The 21777-nt window shown below is 42.7% G+C and overlaps 2 protein-coding genes and 1 long non-coding RNA gene across 12 annotated transcripts; 1 reads left to right on the top strand and 2 right to left on the bottom strand.

Moving 5' to 3' along the window:
• Positions 1-425: 425 nt before the first annotated feature.
• On the bottom strand, positions 426-15459 carry rusc1 (RUN and SH3 domain containing 1). 8 transcript variants are annotated; one of them, XM_034874994.1, is made up of 13 exons: positions 15327-15459; positions 10250-13599; positions 7350-8174; positions 6184-6306; positions 5996-6072; positions 5893-5910; positions 5467-5641; positions 5028-5133; positions 4828-4874; positions 4253-4752; positions 3928-4166; positions 3549-3716; positions 426-2947 (listed from the first exon to the last, which is right to left on the bottom strand). In XM_034874994.1, exons 2-13 carry the CDS (start codon positions 13470-13472, stop codon positions 2782-2784), a joined length of 5667 nt encoding a protein of 1888 aa, XP_034730885.1. In that variant the 5' UTR covers positions 13473-13599; positions 15327-15459; the 3' UTR covers positions 426-2781. The 8 variants fall into 8 exon arrangements, with proteins under 8 accessions (XP_034730885.1, XP_034730888.1, XP_034730886.1 ...); XM_034874997.1 differs by having other exon boundaries at positions 6223-6306; XM_034874995.1 differs by lacking the exon at positions 5893-5910.
• Positions 8935-20778, bottom strand: fdps (farnesyl diphosphate synthase (farnesyl pyrophosphate synthetase, dimethylallyltranstransferase, geranyltranstransferase)). Of its 3 annotated transcripts, none has more exons than XM_034875086.1 (10): positions 19876-20355; positions 19646-19786; positions 18322-18402; positions 18073-18195; positions 17882-17970; positions 17716-17788; positions 17547-17624; positions 17312-17446; positions 16432-16635; positions 8935-8946 (listed from the first exon to the last, which is right to left on the bottom strand). In XM_034875086.1, exons 1-9 carry the CDS (start codon positions 20149-20151, stop codon positions 16435-16437), a joined length of 1197 nt encoding a protein of 398 aa, XP_034730977.1. In that variant the 5' UTR covers positions 20152-20355; the 3' UTR covers positions 8935-8946; positions 16432-16434. The 3 variants fall into 3 exon arrangements, 2 of the variants coding, with proteins under 2 accessions (XP_034730977.1, XP_034730978.1); XR_004657089.1 differs by lacking the exon at positions 8935-8946 and adding an exon at positions 16003-16062 and having other exon boundaries at positions 16167-16635; XM_034875087.1 differs by lacking the exon at positions 8935-8946 and adding an exon at positions 20513-20778 and having other exon boundaries at positions 16217-16635; positions 19876-20031.
• On the top strand, positions 18910-19354 carry LOC117946757. The gene is made up of 2 exons (XR_004657094.1): positions 18910-18946; positions 19266-19354. It is a non-coding gene; the product is annotated as an uncharacterized LOC117946757 (long non-coding RNA).
• Positions 20779-21777: the final 999 nt, after the last annotated feature.

Here is a 21777-nt window from a genome sequence, read left to right as displayed (position 1 = left end):
GCTGTGTTGTCCTCCATAATGACCTACAATGGAGGACGCTGTCAAAGGAACACAGTAACAAGATGGGGGAGGGCTGCAGCTCACTCCGGGCATATATTCCCCTCTTTCTTCCCTTCACAACATCTGAGGGCACCCTGGGATCTTTTGATCTGAACAAAGAAGTGATAAAATAATTACACATAAGTCCCTTTTAAGTTTGAGAAGGCGATTTCTCAGTATTTAACAGTCTTTACTTCCTTTGCAATCTGACACATGTAGGTAGTTTCCTGTCGTATTTCAGATCAGCATTTCAGCAACATTTACAGGACATGCACTTTGTTTTCTGAGTGAGGTATCACCTACGTTTTTTCATGAGGCTTAACATGATTAATAAGGCTTTTGACAGGAATTCAAGTTCTAAATTATGAATCAAACAGCTGCCCAAGTTTGGTTTATACTAATCATTTTTATTTGGTGTATTTACAAACAAGCACATGCAGGAGGAGGGCAGTGACTGACACTAGAGGGGCACTGAACTATATTCAAGAGTAGGACACAGGGATGTCTACAGGCTACATGACACCGGAGAGAGAAAGAGGAGAGGGAGGTACAGATCTCACTGGCGCGCACACACACACACACACATACAAGTGAAAGTGCAGGATGTGCAGACACACTGATGTGTTCACACTCATCACTGCTTCCACTGACTGACTGACTCCCTCTCACACTCACTCACACACAGGCACACGCACATTGATATAGAGACACTTGATGGGTCGGATAAAGCTATTCCTTTCAGAAACCTCAAGATAAATAAATAGTACACATCCAATAAATTAACAGCTTTCGAACAAATGCATTTTGACCAGAATATCACAACTAAACAAAGTGTCTGATGTTTTATCTTTATCTATACATTATTTCTTGTAAACACTTACAGGTATTATCCATTTTATGGCATTTTATTGTGATCATAAGTTAGAAGTTATGACCACTAGTTCAACTTAATGCTACTGGACAGTTGCCATAGTGTCAGAACTGAGCTTTCCCTGATTGATAATAGCAATGAAACATTCCTGCTGAATTAAATGGAGGTCCTTTAGAGTCAGCCTTTCCTGACCAGTTAAAATCTGTATTATGTTAACTATTTAAGATTCTGTTGTTGACTTTATGTGTCAACATCAAAGCAAAACCATGACTTTAAAACAAACAAAAAGGCTTTCAGTTGTACATTTAACCATATGCATAGTCACCAATACAGAATCTAGAGATTAACTAATAACTACACAACACAAAGCAATGGGTTTTCAACACTAGAATCAACATATCACTTCCACCACTACCACTTCTACTACCACTATCATTAATATCACTTATTATGATGAGCAAACATGGCGGGAAGGGTAAGGATAGATACAAAAACTGAGGTATGAGGTGAAGACCAGCCACCAAACCCACAGACTTTACAGTAGCTTTATGAATTACATACATTTGGGGTTTTCTCACTGCATTAAGTTTAAGGTCAGATATTGTTGAACAAGAGCTGAGGATAGTTTTGTGAGGTGTCTACTCTGACACATGTTGCCCTGTGAGGTTTTGGACGAGTTGAGAGATAAACTACAGATTGCTGTATTACTGTCTATCACTGTGTGGGATATGGATAGTTAGATATTTTCTGGCATTCATTCAAAGCACTCATGGCACATAACAATGCATACAGTGTTTAAGGTAGGAGGCTAAATCTAATATTTATACAAATATGTTGCCAAGACAAAAGCAATACATGAAGCACACAGGAGGGAAGATACTGGATTTCATACTTTATAAAACACATTTTTTTTGTTGCATGGATGACAACCACTTAATATGTGTGAAACGTTGCAGATATAAAGAATTTTGAATCATCCACTTCCCTAATGTAGCTGCTTGTGTTTTGCTATCTGCTTTCTCTTTTTCTATTATTCTACTTATCTTGGTAATATCAATCTCAATATATATACCTATATATATATATATATTTATATATTTTTTATGTATATTTATACAGTCAATTATACTAGCAGAAACATGTCAAACACACATGAACCAGGCAGAGGTGAGAGATCAAGAGAGATGAAAGGTCAATAGAACACAGATCTACACAGCTACAATTCACTACATTACTACGCAATATGCAACAGGAGCTACGGCGCACTACTCTCACATGCTTTCTTGACTCGACAACCTGTGTGCCGCGACTCTCTACAGCTGATGGCTAGAGAAATCAATGTGGCTACTACCAGGCTGTCGACTGTCACCCCCTCAAGACATACAACCGTTGATCTGAAAGCTCTTGAATCTACAAGTGGCTGTTTGCACAGAATTTCTCCTGTGATCATTTTCAGATCAGTGGTTAATAAGGATGGCAGAAATTGAGAAAAGGGCACTTTAAAGGGATAATTCACTACAAGATACAAGGTCTTCCAGTATGAAATGTTCTAAATTTGACTTGAGTCATCATTTCACACCATCTGCTGCATTCCTGCTGCTTACATCCATTAGTTTAATGCTACCAAACTGGATGGGAAAAAAAAACGCCCACATGTTCATAAAGGGAGAGGGCCGCAGACTGCTCCTGATGAACGTAAAGCAGAACAGATGGTGTAATGCGCTCAACTCAAACTCAAACCAAGCAAGCGTGAAATATCCCTTTCAGAGTAGTGCAGCCATACCATAACCTCTCAACACTCACCTAAAATATATGAATTTTTTATTTTATTTAGTTTATATTGATTGAGTGCAGCAGTTATGGTGCAAAAGTCACATGATGAGGGAGGTGTAGCCAATAGGTACCAGCCCCTCCTTGTCTCCCTGACGACAGCGAATCCAGTCCTGATCGACTCCTCCTAACACCACCAGTTCCTCCCCTTTGCAGAAGCTGAGCTCTGAACCGGTTCCAGAGTGGTCACACAGCGTTCGTATTGACCTGAAAACAGACAGCAGAGATCTTCTCAGCCAAAATGGTCTACATATACATACGCCAACCAACCACAAACACTAACGTCATCCTCAATATACGATCCTGGATGAGTCACAACGCAGGATTGCTTGTGAGTCATCAATTATATTCTTTCAAAAGGCAAAAAAAAAATAGCCAGAGTATTTCTGGTGTCTGCTCCACTCACTGGTGAAGTTAAGTCACTTTTAAAAGGAAAAATGCGCCACAACTTGCCCTGAGGAAGGCAAGGTGGTTTCAATTATAGTTTCTATAGTTTGACATTTTCACACTAATGTATTGCAATATTTTCTAAATGCCTGGCCAAAATGTGATTGTACTCTAAAAGTATTTAAATTACAGTGTAAATTAGTTCTATCAATACAGACACAGAGGATGTGATCTCCCAAATCTATGAATTAATTGGTGAGGTAAATACCCCAATCTATAGATATCAAAGGATGAGGTCATTTTTAAATCTTGTAAAAAGAAAAAGGGTTAGATAACAAATCACAGATTTAGCTATCAATCTCAGCCAACACAACGCATAAATCTACCCTCTATAACCATCACTGTCACTGTACTGTTGTACCTGAATGGTCTGGGTTTGTCCTTCATCTCCAATGTGTCAATCTCTTTCTCTGTTTCTGGCTCACTTTCTTTCTGGGGCTCCGGGGCCCTCCTTATAATCGGGGTGGAGTTGCTGCTCACCATTCGGGTCAGTGCAGTGACCCCAGGAGCCAGCCACTGAGAGGGACGCCTGCAGAGATTGACACAAGGAGAACGAGAGGAGTGGGTAGACAAAGAGAGAGAGAGTGTGTGTGGGGCAGGAGGGCAGAGAAGAAACACAGAAAGTTACCATTCATGACTTTAGAGTTTCTTAAAGTCACTACAGTGGTCGAACTCACTTATTCATTACTTTCTCTCCTGCTTAATCTAAAATCAGTTAGGTGTTCAATTCATAGTCTAACCTGGTTATGGGTGTGTGACCTGGTGGGCTGTTGAGGCTTTTAGAGGCCCCAAAGAGCCGCAGCCCCAGACCCCAGGGAACCTGAGCACCACTGCTGACCGGAGTGAAGTCACTCCCTGCATGGGCCCGGAGGTCTGACAGATCTGTCTTCATCTCCTCCTTTTTCAGGCTCAGCTCAGACAGGTTCTGGCTCAGTCTGCCTCCCCAACGCATCACAACACCCCATCCCTGTTGGATCACCTGTGATTTAAACAAATGTCAGCCCTGCATGATTACACTAAACACATTTGAATCCAAACACTGAGCTGCCACAATTGAATCTGTACCTGTCCTGCCTGCAGTGCAAGGCTGTCCTCCTCAACAATAGGAAGAGTTAAGTCTCCAATTTCCTTCTCTTGCACCCACAACAGCTGAGGACTTGTCTGCCCGATTGTGACCGAAGCCTTTATGGGTGCAGTACCGCTATCTGTTGACTCCCCTGGTCCTCCATTCTTTGGATGACTCAATGGTGAGGATATTTTGGTTGCCCGATGTTCTGGGCTTCCAAAGTCTACTTCTGAGAGGCTTTCAATATATCTGCAGTCTGTGGTTTTGGATTGGGAACCCTCTGTTGAACACTGTAATCCAGTGTCCTGACAGGGTGGGCTGGAGATCTCTGGACTAGGACTGTCCGGCTCTAAATGATGGTGCTGGAAGAGCAGGTCAAGGTTGAAGGTCAGCAGGCTGAGAGGCTGCAACACGAGGAGCAGCTCCTCAAACAGAGGCTGGCAGGCGCTTAGCGAAAGACGCATGTAGGAGGTGGGGTGGTAATATGTCTCCAGCACATCTAAGAGGAAGAGAGATCACAGTTAGGCACATGCATGCCCACAACAACAACATGGGAGTAATGATGGAAACTTACCACTGCAAGACTGAAGGTGAGACAGCCAGACATCAAGAAGCTTGGTACTAGAAGAAAAAAAACAGAGAAGAGCACAATTAAGGATACAAAGAGGACATAGGTTAGGGAAATCAAAGACTAAATTATAATATTTAACTACTGATTTGAGCACTTTTCATGCCACCAGTGAAGACCAGAGAGGATTAACAGCCAGTACTCACTTCAGTAGGCCAAGGAGGAATGCGTTGAATCTGTGTTTGCTCTGCCTGAGCTGAGGCAGCTCTCCAACACGAACTTGTAGGTTGAACAATGCTTGAGTTTTAGGACCTTGAAAAGTGGGTTGAGTGGAAGAGGAGAACACATATAGGGGGACGAAGGGAGAGAGAGAGAGAGGGATCAACAGAGAAACTTACAGAGATCAGTGAAAAATTGCAGTGAAACTTGGCACTCATCGGCCTATCGATGTCTGCATCCTGTTGTTAACTTAATTTAGCATTTTAGACACTAAAATCAACAAGAATTGACTAATGTGTGTGGAAAGATAAGAGGCGGAAAAAGTCCAGGGCTTATCATTATCAACTAGGGAAAAAACAACTAATAGGAAATCCTGAATATCCAAATCCAAAATGCTAATGTACAATACAATGTTTGATGTACTACCTGGCCTGGTTGAGGCTTGGACCAGACCCCAGGCGGAATTTGGCCTTCTGCCTGCAATCAAGTCACTCTGGTGAGGTTTCAAGCCATCGGTCAGCAAGCTGTGCAGGGCAGGGCAGAGACACTGCAGCACCAGACGGCCCAGAGATGGATTTATAGTGCTGTCTCCTGATAAGGCCTGAGGACGGGAGGGGAGAGGAAGGGTGAGGAAGAAGACGTGCAGTGATAGGAAGAGACAGGAGAATTAAACAGAAAGAATGAATCAAGAGAGAAGGAGGAAAGGAAAACGGGACACATAAATGGTTAGAGAGAAACAGGAGACGAAGAGGGTCAATATCATGGGATGAGACATGATTTGGGGGGTTGGAGTTAGTTTACAAATAAGTTTTTAAGACTACAAGATTGGGTTATCTAAAGATATTCTAGTACCTTGTTAACTGAGAGACACTGAGGAGAGACGGAACAAATTATGTAGAGTCAGAACAAGAAAGCATTTCAAAGATAAACAATGTGAAATTCAGCATTGACTGACCTTCTGAACTACAGTCCGAGAAGAGCTGAACTGGGCCAAGATGGCTTCCACTGCCACACTGACCGCACTGACCAGAGCTGGAGGGAAGAACAAGGGTTTACAGTTCAACTCCAAGACCTATACATGGACCTCAGCAGGAAATGTATCCAGCTGGTAAACAGATAAACACACACAGGTTGGACGCACACCTTTTTTTTCCTGCAGGCACAGAGAGGACAGGCCCAGACCTCTCATGGGATGCTTCACATCTTCGCCCATCCAGGATATCTCGGTCCTCTGTACAGAGCCAGCGAAAGAGACACTGCGAACAGCTGACAGTGACAGCAAAAGTGCAATTACTTACTATAATTAGTATAAGAAAATACAAATTCAACAGAAGCTAAATGAATCACCACAGACAGACTTTCAAACTAAAATATTAGTGGTATTAGTCGGAAATGAAAAGCATTGGACTAGGCAGATAGAAGCAGATGGTATGACTTGTGAGGACATCCTGTAAATATTGGTTTACTGCGCTGAGCTTTCGACTGGATCTGTGACGACAACTGTCCGTCTGCATTAGGAATAAACAGGATCCCATGCATTAATCATGACTCACACTCAAACACACTCATACATACTTCATATAAGCATACACTGGAGAAACTGCAGAGTTCGGGCTGTTGTATAAGCTACCACATCAGTCAGCTCAGATACAATACCACACATGTGCAAAGGGCAGGTGTTGTGTACATTGTGGTGTTCATATAAAAGAATTTATATAAACCATTTATATGAATACAGACATTCATATTATGACACTAAATGTACACACAGACAAATATAAAAAGGGTTAACTAAAAATAAAAAATAAAATATTTACATTTTACATCATCGACAAGCTACTTGAATGTGCGTTGCATGAAATGCATGAGTCCATTTCAACACACCGTGCAAACACAAAAACATGTAGACCATCAAGACAACACCGACACAAAGACAGACAGGCAAACAGCGGAAGACAAAGAGAAAGAGAGTGATTAGAGTGACTTGAGACACTCTCTGACAGGAACAGCTGTCACCTCTCTGAAGCCCCTTTGCACATTTGAAAGGACAGTGTAGATTAGATGTATCGGATGACCTGCAGGCAGCAGCCAGCTGATACATTAAACAGCTACAGTTACACAGTTCTTCCAAATCTGCCAATCCCGCCTGGTCAAAAAAGTGACAAAAGTGTGAGGGCCACTATATCCAGGGCAGAGAACAAAGACAGAAACGGACAGTAAGAAAGAAAGGCAGAAAGACGTGCAAGCAAGATGTCAGACAAAAAGAGAGAGTGGAAAATGTAGGAAGAGAGAAGAGAGAGAAATCTTACTCGCCACGCTTGACTGCAGTGGAGCCTGGTAGAGTTTTGGGGGTAAGGGGGGTGCCCTGGGCGGTATAGGAGGGTAGAGGTTTGGATAGTAGAGGGGAGCAGCGAGGGCAGGCAAGGTGTGAGAGCGGGGGAAAAGCGGGGAACTGAGGCCAAAACCTGCTGTGCCTGGAGGGGGCACTCCAGAGCGCTGGGGAGGGGAGAGGGCTCCAATAGGGGAGAGGCGAGGAGGGGCACCCCTGTGCATAGGGCAGTTTTTAGGGTGGTACAGGTAATATGTGGGGAGAGGAGGAAGCTCTTTGGATGCTCTTTTGTTGCTGTTGTTGTCTGTTTGCGAGTGTGTACGCTTTTCTGAATACAGCGAATCCATAGCACTGACACTGTTTGAATACGTCATCATGACATCAATGTTCTTATATGGGGTGGTACAACATGGAGCCACTGGTGTGTCTGACTTTGTGTGCGTGTCTGAGTCACTGTAATATAGAGAGTCAAAATTACAAATAGAGTCAGACGCAAAGTCCTTGTCTGTGTTAAAGATATTCCCATAATCAAGAGGAGGGTCTACACCAAAATCCTCCAGGGATTCCTTGTTATAGCCAGCGCTTGCATTAGTGCTTGAATCATCTCTGTGGATACAAGCTGAGCTGGCAGCAGGGGCCCACCCTGTGTTACAGTGTTTATCTGTGGCCTCTCTGCCTACATGGCTGTTGGGTCTGGGATCTGCAAAGGGCAGGGAGTTACAGTAGCCTGGGTGATAGGCAGGGAGGGCAGGGTGGAGGAAGTAGGGTTGGGAGGACTGGGCGAGGGACAGTGGGGGGGAGGAAACTGCTTATTGGAAAGGGTTAAAAGGCCAAAAATTGTAAGGTGCAGGAGTCAGGATGAAAAGGGCAGGCACACAAGCCAAGCAAATATGAGGGAGCAAAGCGGAGCCATGGACAAACAATGGAAACAACAGAATGGGATGTATAGGTGAGAAAAAACAAGGAAGATTAAAGTAAAAAAAAAATGTGGCAGAAAAATGGGAAGGAGAGAGAGTTGCAGAAAATGTTAGTGTCTGTTGAGAGAAAAATGCATTCATGAGTGTATTCCAGCAGATATTGTCATCATGTAACATCATGTAATAATGCAGTATTTAAACAAATTAAACAGCTGATTGACAGTTACACGTTGACAGTGTATGAAATTCAGTGGAGTTGAATTAAGAGCAATGAGAACAGTCTTTCATTTAGGACGTTTTGGCACAACAGTCAAATGATAAAGTGGCCATAAAAGAATAACTGTTGAGCAGTCTTACAGCTGCACAGTAGAGATAATCAATCTATCAATCAGCCGCTCATTCACCAACGACACAATAATTAAAATGCCCCCATGAATCACAAAGCTTTGTCATATTTCAGTGTGGGTTTCCTTTACGTCATCTGGTTTCAGTTTCATTTTACACTTACATTGAGATTCTTGAATATTAAGTATAATACAGGAGTGTTTTGAACTTTACTGCAGTGCTGCCTTCCTCACCTCTGGATCACTGTCTCTCTCCCTCTTCCTTTTGTTTTGGACCTCTCTCAAGCTTCTTTCCACCACCACCACCACCCTTCCCCTCCCCTCTTCAGCAGATAAGGATACAGTGTAATGCTGAGTCAGTCAGACAGCAGAGTTCTGTCCGTTACTGCTCAATCACCATATCTGTCTCCGTTAGGATTTACACATTGTGGCAACAACAATTTTCATTACACTCAATCCCCTGTGGAAGACTGCAAAGCTATGGGCTACACAATGAGCTGAAAAGCAACCATACCTTTGTTAGACTTGAGGTGGCTTTGAACTAACACATGATACTTCCTATTTTTCTGACACCAACTCTCAGCAATTGGTCCATGTACTAAGATCCACCCCTTGGGCTCTTAAAGGTGTACACACCTATTTCTGGCTTGTTGCAGTGGTTTTGGGGGAAAACTCATGCAGCATACAACTCATTAGTAATTTAGCTAATTTTCTATTAAGAAAGCAAATTATTAAAAATATTAAATAATGGCATAGTAATTATACATTTAGAGAAAAAGTTTTACTATTTAATAAAGTTAAACACCCTACTGACTAATCCTTAGTGCCTATGTAGCCTACTGCAGCATTCTATGAGCTAAGTAACTTGATCTTAGCTATCTGTGCCACTCTAGGGAGCAAGGATAAGGAGCGAAGATAGCAAGAGACAGCAAGAGAATAACATATAAACATCCCAAGATTGGATTTAAAACCAGTAAAGAGACAGAGAAAGAAAAGCAGAAAAATATTTTAGGTCACACAGAAAACAAGAAAAGTGAAGCTAAAGGTAGAAAGAAGGAAGAGAAAGCTCAATGGACACTCCATTATGCCCGCATGGCCTAAAGAGTGGATGAATAATTGAATAAGGCACTGATGACATCACATTTTGATAACTAGTGCAGGAAAGACTGGCTGGAAAGTTTCCAACCTCCTCTTTCTCCTCATATTACCTTCACTCCCCTCCCTGTCTTTATCCCTCCATCTCATACTGGTGCTTGTGCTCCCTCTGCAGCTTCCACTGTCTTCCTCGCTTCCCCCAGTCTGCAATCACCCTTGCTCTATCCCTTGTCATCCTTTATCCATCATATCCCGCATCATAGCTTTCTGTGACTAATGCTTGCCGTCCATCTCTTCACTCTCATTCCATATATCATTTCCACAAATGAGTCAACCCTTGGTTTTCTGCTTGTTTTTCTATTGTCCTGTCAAATTATGTCATTTGTGCAACACTGAGTATCTCTTTCTCTCCATCATTTGCCCATCCCAGATTTTTCATGTCGGCCTAATTACACTGGGTTACTTTGGTGTGTTCAGCAGCGTCTTTTATTATCATAAGCAGCATCATGGTAATGTATACTCACCTGTTGTCCTTGATTCGAAAGTCCTTTCTCCATCGGCTCGTCCTCTCTCCTCCATCTCCACCTTCTCTTCTTCTTTCCCTTCCTTTTCCTCTCTCTTAACTTCTTCACCTTCCCACTCTCTGCCCATGGTCCACAGGCTGCTGTCGCTGAGAGAGCAGCCAATCTTCTGGGATGGGCACAGCTCAGGCTGTCTACCCTCCTCGTCAGCTCTCTGGAGCATTTCCTTCAGAGCTGCCATTGAGGTGAGGGCTGGTGGCGGCTGCATGAAGAAGGCCTGAGCCTGGGAGGTGTACTCCCATTGGTTGCCGTCACCGCCTGCCATCTCCCTTCTCCACCTCAGGTTGTACAGTATATCTGCATCTGGAGTAATGACTGTTGGGTCAGGGTCTGGATCAGTGATCACCTTTGTTGTGGGGAAGGTGCTCTTGTTGCGGTAACGCATCTCTTTAAAAGTCGTGACCTTTGGAGCTGACCCCGGAGAAGACCCTGACGAACTGACTTTCTTTTGAGTTTCCACATGAGATCTTCTCATTGCCAGGGGTGGCAACTGTGGTGGGGCTTCACATTCAGGTGTGAATGCTATGAGCCAATCAAATCGCTCAGGCTGTGCAGAGTTAGCCAGGAGAGTGCTGACTTTGTGGGATGGAACAGACGGTGGGATTGGGGGTAAAGGGCGAGGAGGAGGAGGAGGGGGAGGCGAATCTGGTACCACGGCAGGATAACGGAAAGACTCAAAGCTCATATTCTTTGCTTTAGTTTCATGTGTATCGCTACAACCAGTGGTGTAGTAAGGGTCAGAGGTCAGACTGCTGTTCCTTTTCTTTTTTCTTGCCATCTCAGTGAACGAGGTTGTTCTTTGAGTGTTCTTTTTGCATTCTTCGGCTATATCTGCTCTTCGATCTCCATCCAACTTGCTCCTGCTGCTCCATCCTTCTATGGCTGTCAACTCAGAATCCCATTCCTTTTCCTTGGCTGTTTCTTTTAGCCTGAACTCATGTAGATCCCCAGACTTGGACGAGATAACATAATTTCCATCTCCCTCATCCTCTAACCCTCCAACACAATCACCAAGCTCTGGGCTGAGCTTGAGGAGCTCAGCTTGGGTCAATCCAGCAAGCATCAATAGTTTCCTAATCTCTACATCCAGTGCATGGAAGGAGGGGGGAGGAGGCAGTGCAGGTGGTATGGCAGGGGGAGATGACAAGGAGATTGAGATTACTGGCGGAGGAGGCAAAGGTGGGGGGCGTGTGGTAGGAGGAGGAAGGGAAAGAGGGGTCTTTTCCTGTTCGCCTTGAATAGCAGCGAGCCGCTGTGCCTCCTTCCTGGCAAGGTGACGCTTCCGAGGGGGAGGGATGGGAGGAGTTGGGGTTGGAATAGATGGAGGTGGAGAAGGAGTGGTATAAAGGGTGAGGTAAGGGACCGGTTTAGAGGTGGGGAGAGGAGGAATGGAAGGTGGAGATGGAAGTAGAGGTTTCTCACATCTAAAAGTGGTAAAAGTGGGAGATGAGGAGTTAGGGGAGAAAGTAGACAATGTAGGAGACGTGGAGACAGCCATGGAGGTGGTCTCCCTGCTGATATTGATGTAGGTGTGGAGGTCAGAGCTCACGCTGGCATGACGGGCTGGAGGTTTTGGGGGTCTAGGTGGCGGTTCGACAGGAGAAGAGGTTAGGGAATCAGGAGCAAGAGGATCCTCACAGTCTGATGGAGCAGTGAGGTCAACCCCTGCATCGGAAAACTCCTGAGAGTCTCCCATTGCTCCTCTGCCGCTTTTATACAGCTTCCAGGGAATGTCAATGTTTCCCATTTCATCCATGACATCTGAGAGATCCTGCTCTTCCAGATCTCCAAGATCAAATCCCTTCTCATGGAGTCTGGCAATGTAGGACAGTTTTACTTCCCTGTTTACCTTCTCCAAGTGATCCAGGTGATCTAGCCGATCCCTCAAAACATCCCAGTGTTGTTCCCCCTCCAGATCCCAACGAGCCACTTGGATCACCTGGCTGAAGCGCTCCATTTTTCCAAACTCCCCTACTGATTCTAGAAAGTCAAGCAAACCTAGTTTGGTGACCTCAGACTCACCTTTGACTCCTAAGTAGTCAGGAGAAGGGGAGTCCAGGGCCGAGGGGTAGCCCTCATCTGGGGAGCAAGGGGGGATTGGGGAATGTGATGTCAAGACAAAGGGATTGCAGTTAAGAGGAAGGGATGGGGGTGAACGCGCAGCAGGCTTGCATTCAGGGGCTTGTGGGAGTGAGCACTCTTTGGGGGACAGAGTGACAGAAAAATTGTCTTGGTCGTGGGAAGAGCAGATAGAGGCAGATTGATCTGCACAGTCAGACTCCAGATCAGAGCAGGAGCTGATGGAAGTTGAGGACGAAGAGGTAGAGGAGGAGAGCGAAAACTCCAAGAGGGAGGGGGGACAGTCACAGCACGAGGGGACCAGGGTGTCATCATCATCATCGTCGTCATCATCATTGTCAGCCTCATCTTCATCATCATCAATATCAATATCCCCACTGCTCTCTTCTTCGTCGTCTTCTTCCTCTACTTTTACATTTTTCTTGTTGTCTAGATCAGCGCTTGCGTCTGCATTCTTGCCTTCATTTTCCAGACAGGCAGCAGGGTGGGCAGAGGCCTCCAGCTGGGTCTGTGCTTGGGAGGGAGGCTGAGGCTGCTCCTTGGCCCCCTTCCCATCCTGCCTCTGGGGCAAAGGGGCCGGAGGAGGAGGTAGCTGCAGTTGCTGTCTGATAGAGATGGTGTTGTTGTTGTTGTGGTTATGGTTGAACATACTGTTGTTGTCCTGCGGGGAGCGGCCGTCGCAGCACAGACAAGGGAGGCTCGGCTCGTTGCAGTTCGTGTCAAGAGGAAGAACAGAGGGAAGCGGGGGTGGAGCTGCTGCTGGTGCAATTTTGGTTGCCGCCGATGCACGAGCACTCTTGGGTTTGGGCTTAACTGATTTGGAGATGGTGGAACCCTGTTTCTGTGAGCCAAACCTGGACTGGCTTACTGGTGCTCGAGGCTGCACTCCCACCCTGGTCCTTGTGGGTGCAGGGGGGCCTTTAGTAGCCCGGCGTGGGGAGACGGACCTGGTGATCGTATTCATGTTTTTATCCTCCCTCTGGAAACCAGGGCCATGAGACTTTGGTCCAGCTACGGTATTGGTCCGTCTGCTGACGTCAAAGCGCCGGGGCTTTGGAGGCTGAGAGGAGCAGCTAGAGGACTGCATTGTGGGAATGGGACTTTTTAGGATATTCTGATATTTCTGTTGCTATAGAAACAAGTGTTGTAAAAGCAGGACAAATCCAAACGATGACACGCCGTGACGGTCACATTTTGGCTTGACTCCCAAGATCCTGTGATATCAAAGGAAAGACACAGTGAATAACAAGTACGGCAGATATTTCTTGCTCTGCAAAGACCGTTTTCCCTCCACATGTTTTCATATTTCTTTGAAGTTATCATCTGAACTATTCTTTAAAACTCAATTGCTTTTGGGCTTTCTGTTTAATAATCATCACAGTCGAAGTCCTGGGAGGAAACAGCAGCGAGTGAAAACACACACTGTGCTTTAAAAAAGGCACATTACCACAACAATTAGTCAATTTATAAATTGACAATGATTAATCAACTACGTAGATAACAAATGAATCATTTAAGTCAAATATTCACTAGTTCCAGCTTCTCAAATGTGAATATTTGCTTGTTTTTGCTGTCTTTTATGATAGTAAGCTGAATATCTTTTGGTTTTGGACTGATGGTCGGACAAAACAAGACATTTGAAGACATCCCCTTGACTTGAAACTGAGATCATTTTAAACTTTGACAAAATCGTTAATTGATTAATCAAAAACATACTTGGCAGCAGGGCGTCGGGCTGGAGGAAAAAAGGGGACAGAGTATCAGGGCCTTCAATTGAGGAGGGCCCAAAAAGATGCTAAAATGAATAGCTGTGGATGCGGGGAGGGGCCCATAGAAAATACCTTTCAATAGGACCCAGAATTTTGTGCTACTTCCCTGCTTGGCAGATTGCTAGTTGCAGCCCTTAAATAATGTTGCATAATTTGTTGAGGTATACAGTTTTTTTGGAAACATTAAGATGCCTTGAGATTTGTTTAGATAAACAAAGGCTTGAAAATGTACATAACAGATGTTTTCTAGAAGGTGTGGGTCTAACCTTGGTTCTCAAACGCTAGTCACCTATTCAAATTCTTACACACACACTCAAGCACATATCACATTAACTTAAGCCCATAATTGCCAGATAATTTATAGCCTAATAGCTGTCACTCATCATCTTTATCATCCATGTTCGGCTTCACTGAACACTGATATTCATGAGTTTACATTAGTCAAGCTGACTCCATCTGTGCCAGTCCATCCTTACAAGATGACTAAAAGGCAGTAAGATCTAGATCAACAGAAACAAAACGTTAAAAAATACACCGCACCTAGAGCTATGACTGAACATTTAACTGGAGCATGAAATAATCAGGCAGCAGTTCTGAACAACACTGAGTCTGCCTTTTTAAAGCCAATCTTCGGAAGGCTATTGCTGATTTATTCCTCAACACTGCCCCTCACATCTTTGAGGAATATAAATCACTGAAGTGTTTGCTTTCAGTGGGCCTTCGTCGTAATGGCCATTAAAGCTAACAAAGTTAACAAAAAAAAAAAACAGCATATCCTCAGATCTAATTTAAACCGTCCTATGCACAGTATTTACCCCTGCATATATTGATCCCACAGAGCTGATGGAGACAGGGAGGAGGGGGGTGGGGTACCTTCAACCGCATCGCCCTGAATTACAGGCCCATCCGTCCCTATTATAATTCAAATATTACAAATAATATTGAGATTCCTGTTGAAGTGTTATGTTAACCGATAATAAAGAATACATTTTACCTAAAAGCTACAATAAAAATCACTGTTAATAGCGGAATTGCTTTTCTCTTGATCTACGCAGCCTGCGTGTGGGAATAGGTGGTAACCCGACTAGACTCCGCAGGTTAATTTGAATAAAAAATAAATAAAAAATATAGGTTACATATTTAGAAACATAATAAATTAGAACTCGACTCACGGTCAAATTCAGTTAAAGATGGATGAAGGTCTCCATCTCATCGGGCTCTCTCACATCCCAGTCCGTGTGCATGTGAATCTCTCTTCAACCGTGACAGGCTCAGCATCTGTCTTCTCGCGAGCATCCAACAAACCACCGCCCCCCCCCCAACCAAACCAAACCACACCCCTTCCTTGCCTTATCATCAGTGAGTCATTTTCAGCTTCACCTTCAAGGAATTAGTTTTGAGTAAGAGTCTGATTTCCTTTAATTCCTCTTAAATCATCCTAACTAAATTAATTTATGCATTTATTAGTCTGCCTTCAAGGATATTAACATACAACCGCCAACTACTGCCTCTAGTCATGATTACGATTATACACTGACCTGCCAACTACATTCTTGATACATTTATTCATTTAATCTATACATAGTTAAATCCCATATAATTATATGTCACAAAATTGTAAAAAAGGCCATTATGTTTACACAGCGCCCAATTATTCAATGTACTACCATATATGACAAAAAAAGCATCATGCCCTCACATTTGAAAAGCTAGAAACTGACATTTAGTAATTTTTACTTGAGAAATGACAATTACAACAATTACACATACACACACGGTATATCAACAAATCGTTTCTGCTCTACAGCCAACACACAAACATGGATGAAATGGTGGGACAAAAAAAGCTGTTTATCCAATATTTATTAAAAGCAATAACATTCAGGCCAGTACAGACATTATACTTTACTTTTAAAACATATATTCTTACAAAATTATAACTGCTGCAACTATCAGTTTTATCTGAATCTTCATCCTGCCGTGCTTTCCTCGGGGCAGACTAATATGAAAACTAGACAATGTGCGCTTCCTTTCAGTGTCCTTTTATCCATGGTATTCTTCCGGGAAGAAACAACTGAAGACACTCTACATTATGTACTGGTTTCAATAAATAGGAATTATGGAGCAAAAGAGGCAGGCTGTTTGATGACATTCACAACCAAACATCCACAAACCAAGTTAAGAAACTGATTTCTATGTGCTGTTCAGATCATGCTGTTGGCAGTGGAGGAATAAAAAAGGAGTTGATATGTGCATCATGATACAAGCCCCCTTTACCTCTCACTTGATCCGCTTATAGATTTTGTCGGCGAAGTTGAGGAAGACTGAGTGAGGAAGGTTTTGAGCGTGACAAGCAATTAGTTTCTGTAGCCGCTTGTAGCTCTCTTCCTCATATTTGTGGTACAGTTCTGGCATTTGCAGGGTGTTGTACAGTGCTTTGACCTTTTTTACACAGGCATCATCGTGGCGTCCGTAACATCCCTGATGAGAAGATTAAGATGATGTTATGCTAATGTACTAGCGAGCAGTTTTAGTAGGAAGTCTAAAAAAGTAGAATCAGAGGCCACTACACACGGAGGAGTCAAAGGATAATACCCAAAACACATAGTTTCACTGTTCTAACAAATATCCTATTCTATTGCTGCAGAGCATTTTTGGTGTCTTTATTGTTGAGTGATGTTTTTGACTGTATAAAAAAAAATATACATCTATAAAAAGTGATAAACTCACGCATTTCTTTCTGTTAAAAACACAATTTTTACAATCACTCCCTACCTTGTACAATTAGCACAGTTACGAATGGTGGTATATAAATAGTGATATATTTTTTTGAAAAGATCACTTCAAATTAAACAATCCGTCAGCGGGTCATTGCTCAAATTCAAATATATACAGCACTGAGATATAATTGTAGCATGCTTTGTACCTAATCTGTTACATGCACTAACTACTGTTTAAATATTCATGGGCTTTTGCTGCTGTTTTTGTGACAAGAACCCCAGTAAAGTAAATGTAAGTAAATTTAAAGTCCATTATACTGAAAGACATTTTTTTAATTTAATCTGTATGTGAGCAACAAAATCCCTGCATACATAGTTTGCAGGCAAATTAAATTGGTACATATTTGTAAATGATCAAACTGAAAGGGCTGTCCCACCTCCAGCTCTGCTCGCTGTTCAGGGGTCATGGTTTCCAGGGCCGTCACCACCAGCCAGCTGCATTTGTTATCCTGGATGTCTGTACCAATCTTTCCTGTCACAGCAGGGTCTCCATAACAGTCTAAGTAGTCATCCTGCAAATGATAGACATTGGGTGGTTATTAACTCTGTATAGTGTGCAGCATATTATTTAGTATGTGAAGTGAAAGCGGGGGGATGTGTAAACATAATTACCTGTATTTGAAAGAACTCTCCCATCTCCAGTAAGATGTTTTTGGCATTATTGTGTTCCACTTCACTCTCAATTCCTGCCTACAAAAGCCAGGTTAAATAGTTATAAGAAAGAGTTTGACATTCCTGTTACTTTCCTTCTGTCATGTGTGTACAACATAAACACACTCACAATGTACATTGCAGCTGCCACTGGGAGATAAAAAGAGTAAAAGGCCGTCTTGTATTTCACAATAGCTTTATATCTGAAAGACGAGAAGAGAAAATATTACACCCATTTGCTTTGGTATTAAAACATCATTCCTTTTAAATGTACTTTTCAGATTTATCTTTCCAACCTCTCAATGGTGAATCTGTTGAGGTCAACCTGACCAGGTGGAGCCGTCATAAGGTCCAAAGCTTGGCCAAGCTCGGTCTGGAAAGTTACCTGAAACAAACAAAGATGCATTAGGAATCCTGCATTAATGTGTGTGTGTGTGTGTGTGTGCATGTGCGTGTGTGTGTATAATTAAAACAGGACGCATTGTACCTCAGTAAATAGCTCCAGCAGGCGAACGTAGTAAGGCTGATCCCTGCAATGTCTGCGAAGCAGTCTGTAGATTGACCCTTCTAAGAGAAATGAATCATTGATTGCATCCAGACCTATGCCATCCTTAAAAACAAACAGACAGGGTTCACTGAGTGTGCCATTAACAGTGGAAAATAAATGATTACACACACACGAACGAACACACACACGAACACACACACTTTCTGGATTATATGAAGTTTATGTAACCTTTTTGTACCAGCAGGGCTGTCCTCTCCGGGTCACCGATCCATCCATGATATCATCTGCCACCAGGAAAAATGCCTGAAGCTGCAAGCAACATAGACACAGTCGTAACACTTAATGATGAGAGAAAGTAACGCCGCCGCAAAGTGTCAGTACTATAGTTAGTCTAAGTCTGTGCTTGTGAACTGAAGTTTTAGCAACACGTTGGGAAGCAGATGACAGCTTAAGCTTCCTACAAATATATTTACAGTATGTACTCCACTACATTTTCTTCATAACTTTATTGTCTGCTCCCAATTTGATAAGGGTAAAAAAAAAAAATCACTTTTAAGAAGCTAAGAACTGTAGTTTTAGGAGCAAATAGTGGAAAAAATGGTGAACTAGTAGTAAGTAAGTATTAAGTTTACAGCATCAGGATAGTTGATGTGGGACTGATTTAAAACAAACTACAGTTCCCAAATAATAAAAGACAACACTGGCAATTCTACTTTTGGCCTCTTAATGGGATGTTTTGTGGGAAATTCTTTTTGAATATGGACAGATTTATGCTGCGTTCCGGGCAACCCGTGAAAGTGCCCTGGAACGGCAGTAAACCTGTAACTTACTAATTGTGAACTCGTACCAGGTCGTTGTACACCCAAATACACTTTTGACGTCACACGCACAAAAAAGAATGGCGACCCCTGTTGATGCAGTACAGACGCCTTGAGAAATATATATATTTGATAGGCAACGTTAAGTAATTCCACACATTGAAGTCAAAACGATAAACATACGATTGTGTACTTCTACATGTTATGTTAATTAAGTGATGCCCAAACTATGTCACTAGTATCAGCTAACGCTTGCTAGAAGGGTTTATAGTGACTTTGCCTGGAACGCTACCAAGACGTGAACTTGAAGTCGTAACTTACGGGCTAAAAACTGTGTCAGGAAAGCAGCATTAGATGTACTCCCAGTTAGTTTTGACGTCACACACATACACAAACAACAATGGCGACCCCTCTTGATGCTGTACAGACGCCGTGAGAAATAGTACATAGGCAACGTGAAGTAATTCCACACATTGTAATCCAAACAATACACATACGATTGTGTACTACTACAGGCTATGTTTATTGAATGAAGCAAAATATGTTGCCGACTAGAAATCGCTAGCATTAGCTGGCGGTAGCTAACGTCAACGTTAGGTAGCCGCCAGCTAACGCTATGTGGTAACTTTTACTGGAACGCTACCGAGTCGTGACTTGAAGCCGTAATTTACGGGCTAAAAACGGTGTTTAGAACGCAGCATTATCTTTTACTAAATCACAACATTGGTAATTACCAACTCAATGCACCAGCCAACCAACAGAGCCCGCTGCACTGTGTCCTGTGTGAGCTGCGAAGGTGGGAGAAGCTCCCTAAGGGTTCCAATCACAGACAGGCCCCGGTTCCTCTTGCCTCCAGGGGAATTGTACACCAAAACCTACAAGAAAAGGTTGCAGACAATGAACCACATGCAACAGCAGTTCAACACTTGCCAGAAGCAACTCGGCAAAAGACAAGACAACATACCTCTCTCAACCTGGCCAGAGCATCAGCCAGCGCAGGGTCGGCGAAGTCCCTCTCTGAAAGCTCCGTCACCAACTCATCAAACTGGGTGTCAAACAGCTGAGGATCTGACAGCAACGCTTTTTTGTTGCTGTGCGTCCCATTGCAATTGCTGTCTCCCTGGAAAGACGATATACACAACAGAATAGGTGTGATTTCTAATTTAAGAGGAAACACGGCCTTCCACATGGTCCGTATTATTTTAGGGGCATTAATGATCAAGCTCAGGTGACGGCTCATTCTCCACCAACCGTCCAAAACCTCTGACTAACCGTAAACAAGCTAAGCTCAAGCATGTCGGACTGTAACATTAGCTAGCAGCAGCGTAGCTAGCTAACAGGAAACAATATAACGTTGCATTTGTTTCGGTTGAGGAAAACTAATGTTACCAACGTAGTTAGCTCCATGGTCTCGGAGTCCGCTGAACTCAACAAACGAGAGCGAGTATTAGCTTATTGGTAAATTAATTCACGTGACATGAATTAATTTACCAATTATAAGCTTAGTTAGAAAAGACGTGAGCATCGTCATCCTATTCCAGCCATTACCAAAGTTAGCTATAATATACCGATTTTTATTTCAAGTTCGTATATATGCCTACCATAATAATACTGTCCTTTTGTCCTAAATTGTTCAGTATAATAGGGCGAAATAGTTTATCCTCTGGTTCTTCGTCTTGCTGTCAAACTGAAGTCCATGAACGTCTCCTCAAACCAGGATGTTTAGATTGTAGTTTGCTGTCCCGCTTCTGTCCTTTTAAATACAAATCAGTAGAACTAATTTTCCCAGTATCCATTACGTGTGGTGCATGTGGGCGTGGATTTTAGAAGGCTCCATTTGACATTGAATGTTTTGATTTGCTGGTAGCATCGAACCAGGATGGGTTTTCACACTGGCTGACCAATATAATTTGAGGAGAGGTGGAGTTTAGGTGGAGTGGGGAGATTATGAAGCCAGGGGCGCGTTCAGCCTGTAGTTTGCGCAAGCGCATTTCATTTTTAATACACAACATTTTTGACGCACCAACTAAATGAGAGGAAACATACCTTAAAGTCACTACGTCTTCCAATTCACATAAATTTCCATTCAATATTTTTTGTTACTTCCATTCCTTCCTCATAGTAGAAACGTTCATTGTATATACGCAAATATAGTTTTACAAGTAGAAATGATACAAAATAAATAAAACAGAGATAAAAAAAAATATGAACCATACACTCCTGTCTGGGATTCTGCCATTCTTTATATGTACAAACCACCAACAAAGGTATTTTTATTTGATGTCCATCATTTATTTCATATTTTGAAATACATAACTTGCATTGAAAGTTTTGCCAGTGACACTGCATTTAAATTTTGAAATAGGTGTCATATTTAGATACATTAATTATTCAGGTTTCAATGCTCTATCCAGTTAATCCTGTCATACAGATATACATTTCTTCAAATAAATAATGTGTTAGGCAAGACAGGAGGTAGAAATACAGCTCAGTGCCTTAATAAGGGAGTGTGTGCCGGCTGGGTGTGTATGCGTGTACATTTTTTAAAATTAGGTACATACATATGAGTGTATCCAAAATGTCAATATCATCATTTAGTGATCACAGCAAAAAAGACCTTTCAAAGAATAAAACTCCAATCTGACACTAATATTGAAACACTTCAAAATCCTATATCCAGAGCTGCCAGACCCATCATATGTTCCCAGTCAGCAGCCCAAGGCTCTTTTTGAGACTTATTAAGTTTTTTTTCATGTACCACCCATCCTCAACACCTGCAAGTCCAAAGAAAACCTTGCCAACACATAGTGGGAAGCCAACTATGTAACAAATGTGTCTGTACATTTATTGCGAGAGACTCTAAATG

This window comes from Etheostoma cragini, chromosome 6 (genome assembly GCF_013103735.1).
Source record: "Etheostoma cragini isolate CJK2018 chromosome 6, CSU_Ecrag_1.0, whole genome shotgun sequence".
NCBI lineage: Eukaryota > Metazoa > Chordata > Actinopteri > Perciformes > Percidae > Etheostoma > Etheostoma cragini.
The sequence above is the reverse complement of the archived record's forward strand: the minus strand, read 5'-3'. Positions and strand labels throughout refer to the sequence as shown.